The 4926-nt window shown below is 39.3% G+C and overlaps 1 protein-coding gene across 1 annotated transcript in view; it reads right to left on the bottom strand.

The window, feature by feature from the left end:
- The window catches only part of CASP2 (caspase 2, apoptosis-related cysteine peptidase), a 15841-nt gene that overhangs the window by 759 nt on the left and 10156 nt on the right, over window positions 1-4926 (bottom strand). The window contains exons 6-9 of the mRNA XM_009076037.1: window positions 4241-4369; window positions 3731-3821; window positions 182-331; window positions 1-90 (exon numbers count right to left, since the gene is read on the bottom strand). The exon at window positions 1-90 is cut by the window's left edge and continues 18 nt beyond it. Of these exons, the coding sequence (XP_009074285.1) occupies window positions 1-90; window positions 182-331; window positions 3731-3821; window positions 4241-4369 (460 nt within the window). The remainder of the gene's footprint in view (window positions 91-181; window positions 332-3730; window positions 3822-4240; window positions 4370-4926) is intronic.

The raw sequence follows: 4926 nt of genomic DNA on the forward strand, positions 1-4926 counted from the left end.
CATGAGTGTCTCGGGAGTCCTCTGCAAACACAGAGGTGAGAGCCTCAATATACCAGGATCCACGCTTGGTGTTTCGCATAGCTGCAGTGCCTGAGAAGAAAGGATCTATGATGAAGCTTTTGGGAAACACAGACACATAAAACCTCCTTATGCCTAAACAATTAGGGTCTCTTCCAAGTACCTTTCAGACAAGCATATCCACAGATCATATCCGAGCATGTAGGCAGACGCAGCTTGAGATTTTCTTCCTTGTTTGCATCACTTTCCTCACAGCCTGGGGAATCTGACCATTCTTTCCCATCTCTTTGATCCACTCCCCGGTCTGTCTCATCTGAGGAGGCAATAAACAAGCAGGGGGAGGAGGAAGAAGAAATTATCCTGAATAACTGCATTTAGTTTTCCTGCACTTCCTTATTTTTGGGCTCTGGTCAATAATGCCACAACTGTTGTGAAGCAGAAAGCTTTGCATGCTTTGCAAGCTTTTTCAGCTGTTCTGAAAACACACCTGAAAAGTTCTTTAGCACAAACTAATGCAGGTATCAACAACTGCTGAACTTGCTCAGCCTAACCTGACTTGGTCTGCATCCTGATTACCACCACCCCCATTCCTGTGCACATCATGGGATAACCAGAAAGCAGAGAAGTTTCTGACAGTTCTCCATCATGCATGGAAGGATTTGATGTAAAACGCAAAATAATCATGGCCCCAACCACGAGAGCGAACTCCAGAACATGGAGATTAGTTTAAAACCTAGAGGGCATTTAATGTCCCTTCCAGGATTCATCAGTATGTATTATGCAACTGCAGATACTCTCAACTGGTTGTTTACATGATGGAGAGTTTCCATTGCAATCTAGACTAATTGCTTAGTGGTGATAACTTTGATAGTCCGGTACACTGTATGAAAACTAAAACTATCTTTTACAGGGAGTTTACACAATTTTACCCTTTTTCGTCTTTTGTTGCAAGATGAGAATCTATTATTCTACTTAATTCCTAACAGCATGGGCCAGAGTTTAGTCTTAGGAGGCATAAGGGCCCACTTCAGAAACCTTCCTGTTAGGATGGTTCTTAGGTTTTTTTGCCAGCTCATGCCTTAGAAATGCATTTGGATTTCTAACCCTTTTATGGCCAGTGGCACTGGTGGCATCTCATGTGCACAAGAAATGGTCAGTTCATATGTCAGCAACATTGTTCTTTTCCTCTAAAATGAAAGCAGGAAGGGTATGACAGGCTAGATATAGCCTAGAATTAAGGCTTCATAGCTCAAAATTTCATGGTGACTTCCATCAAGTTCCTTCCTCATCTCTTAAAGGTAGCAATGCAAATTTTTCCATTTTTAACTATGCTTTTTTTCATGTCTTTTATCACACTTTTCCAAAGGCTTTCAGTTCTCTATCTTACTTAAAAATTTAATGAACTGTTCATGGTGTATGTTTTTTCAGATAAGTCTGAGGTAATTTTACAGTCAGGCTGTATTATTCACATTGTCATCATCCCATTATGTATAAAGTCAAAACTTTTTTGTTTAAAGCCTCAGAATTACACATCTTCCTCATGCATTTGTATCAAACACCACTCCAATCAACTTAGCAACATAACTAAAAAGCGTATGCAAAGCACTAACCCTCTGCATACCTAACCTCTAATTTGTATCACCAATAATTGCCACATGGATTGATCTAGTCTGTTTAAATTTTATTGAAGCTTCCAGAATAGCTGTTTTGCCAATTGAGTTAAATAACTACTAACTACCCATTTCTCATTATTTAGTACAGTTTCTCATTTTTCTGGAACAACTGCTACATTAAACAGAGATATTAAGCAGCTTCAAAGTTTCATTTTCTGTCATACTGAAACTTTTCCCATTGTTTTCTGTTGCCACTGGGTTTTGATCCATGACTGCATGTAGGCTACTTCGGTTCTTTAGTAGACTCCTGCCAAAGACTCTTTGGAGATTAAGACTATACCAACTTCTGTTTATTGATATTTTAAACGTGTCTTTAATAGAAGATAGAGCAGGCCTATTACATAAGCTGAGGGAAGAAGAATAACCTATGCATTTCTCATTTTGTTTCAACTAGTTCCAGCTAACTTGCATGGCAAAGGTAGATTGACTACTATTCCAAAGTCATCCATATTATTTATACAGTCCTTTAAATGCTGTTTTTGGGAAAAAAAGGGAAAAAAAATTGTATTCACTAGTCTAATCTTTGAATGATAACATGAAAGGGTACATATTTTTGTTGACAGCTCAACTACTTTAAAACTAGCTTTCCCCGCCATCTATTAACCAAGGTATAAAAGGTTAGAAAAGGCAATTTGGTTTTTTTAAATTTTATTTTTAAATTGCAGAAAGAGTTTTCCCTTGCAGTTGTTCAAGTCTTAGTCCTTTGCCTATTGCAGTATCTCAGGCTTAAAACTTTGCATAGCAAGCTTTACCACTCTTTCTTAACAGAAACCTATTTGGAAATACAAAGGCCAAGCTTGATTTGTTGGTCTGAACAGATTCATTATGATAACAGTCAAATAAACCTAATTACCTAATTAGGTCAGCTGCAATCAAGAGCTTATAACACTTATATCCACACTGAGTCTGTGCATTCACGTTTGTTCAAGAGTATCTAAATGTTCAATAACACAAGGAAAGCAATCACATTCAATTCATAATGTAAACATGCATGTTACAGTATTTCCAAATACTCAGAAGGATTAAATACTTTTGATCGCCAAAATACTTCATGTAGACTTTAGGTTTGTCTCTGCATTTGGGATCAAAGAAGAGTAGCTAACAGGTGAATGAACCACCCTCTTGGCTAGAGGATAAACTAAAGCTCTGTTGAAAATGAAAAAGCAGGGAGACTATTGCAAGGAACAAGGTAAAAGCAGAGGAAAGCATACACTCTAGAAAACTTCTCTGTCACAAGAGAAAAAAACAAAACTGTAAGACAGAACTTCACTTTGGAGAATCTGCAATTTCATAGCAATCTCAAAAACTTCAAAACACTTGATGAAAAAAATTGGTCATTAGCAGATCTGAAAGGTAGTCAGTTACACACTAAACAGGTGTTTATAGTTACAAAAGGAAGGAAAAGGAATAAGAGAATTTTTCTTTAAAAAAGAACACAAAGTGGAGAAAAAGAACAAGTCTATGTGAAGAAGAGAGTCCTGTACAATAGAAATTAGGAATTCTACAACAGTATGTGGAAAAGGTTGGAGGGAAAGGTAATTTTGAAGTTGAAAACAGGCTAAAGGGAAAAAAAGGCAAAAAACCAAAACCACTTGGAACCAATTATGATAGTTCAAGAGACAACCACATTGAGACACAACACACGGATCAAGAGAAAGACAGGACCTCTGACAAGACTCCAGTGCTAATGTACCACTCCATGCTATGCTGCAATTTGTGCACTGTATGTCCCACACCCCCTACTGCAGCACAGCACGAGAAAGCCTCAATGCATGAGTGGGATAGGACAAAGCTTTATGTCACTAAGGTGCTCTGGGGTCTGCAAGTCAATGCACACACCTCATGCAGAGCAAAAGACACTTACAGAGCAACAGATGCAGTGGCAGCAGCAGGGCAGAGGGAGGTGAATATGGGTCCCACTTACACCTGAGAGAAGCAAAGAGGAGAGTTGACAGCAAATTGAATGTGAGGATGAGTATGTGTGCAAAATGAGCCTTAACGGCATGCCAAGTCCATGGCTTTAGTACTTGGGCACTCACCTCCCCGGCAGGCCTGAATGAAGAACATTTTGGGCTTATTCTGGAGATTTGGACAGTTTGCATTATCAAAGAGCCGGAAAGCCTCCTGCAACTGAGAGAAGAAGATAAATATTCTTCACTGCAGCCTTATGTAAGCCAAACACAGTCTCACCTTATTTCTTTGTATTTTGGTTTTATTACCTCACCAGTCTTGGTATTTTCTCCGTTATCTCCAAACTCAGCACGTGACAAACATCCCTTCCTCATCCTCTCCCCCAGCTCCTACTCATTTGAGCTCATGCACTCTACCTGGTACTTGTACAGAAAGTGAGAATGAAATAATTCCCCTGCTTGCCATTCTTTATCTTCCAGACCTCTCACAGACAGCCCTTGTCTTCCCACAAGCCCTCATTTTTTTCATTTTAAAAAATGTGCATCCTCAGTTTCCCATCAGTTTTTTTTTTTAAACTTTTCTCCCTCTTTCCACTGTTACTTTCCTAACCTACAACACATCAGGACACAGCAACATACCTGCAGTAGTTTGCCATCACTGCCATAAACCCCACCCTCCACACCATGGGAAAGCAAAGCTACAATGCAGGAATCCACATTGCGATGATCTGGCAGCTTGGAGAATCTCTCCAATGCGTTCTGCATCTCCTGGAAGAGAGAAAAAAAACGTTTCATGATTTCTGGACACGGAACAGAGAAAGTGAGTCAATATTCAGGGAAAAACACAAATGGACCTCCTGTTACAAAAAACCCCTACTACATCAGATTGACAGCAAAAATATGTGTTCTAGAAAAAAATGCTCTTGTTCTTTCATTCAGTCCTAAGTACAACACTGTGAAGTAGGAATCACTTAGGCCAACAGGGGGATGAAGCAAGTACCTGAGCTGGTACATGTGAATTCAACACAGAAGAAACCAATTGATATTTCACAGAGGTTTTGCACTGACACTTGAGCCTGGCTGGGATATTGGAGCAATTTAACTCTGCGACTTCTGGCATTCAAACACTAGTGGTCAATTAACAATTCAAACTGGAAAAAACTTTACAAACTGACAAGATGGCGGGTGCAAAAGTCTTACTGTAATGGTGCAAAAGCTGCCTTCTTGAATAAAACACCCTTTAATAGGTTCTGTACTGCTTGGTTTCCTATGGATTTAAAAAGGGGTACGAACAAATGGGGCTGGAGGAAGCAGCAATTGCATTT

This window comes from Acanthisitta chloris, unplaced genomic scaffold, assembly GCF_000695815.1.
Source record: "Acanthisitta chloris isolate BGI_N310 unplaced genomic scaffold, ASM69581v1 scaffold316, whole genome shotgun sequence".
Taxonomy (NCBI): Eukaryota; Metazoa; Chordata; class Aves; order Passeriformes; family Acanthisittidae; genus Acanthisitta; species Acanthisitta chloris.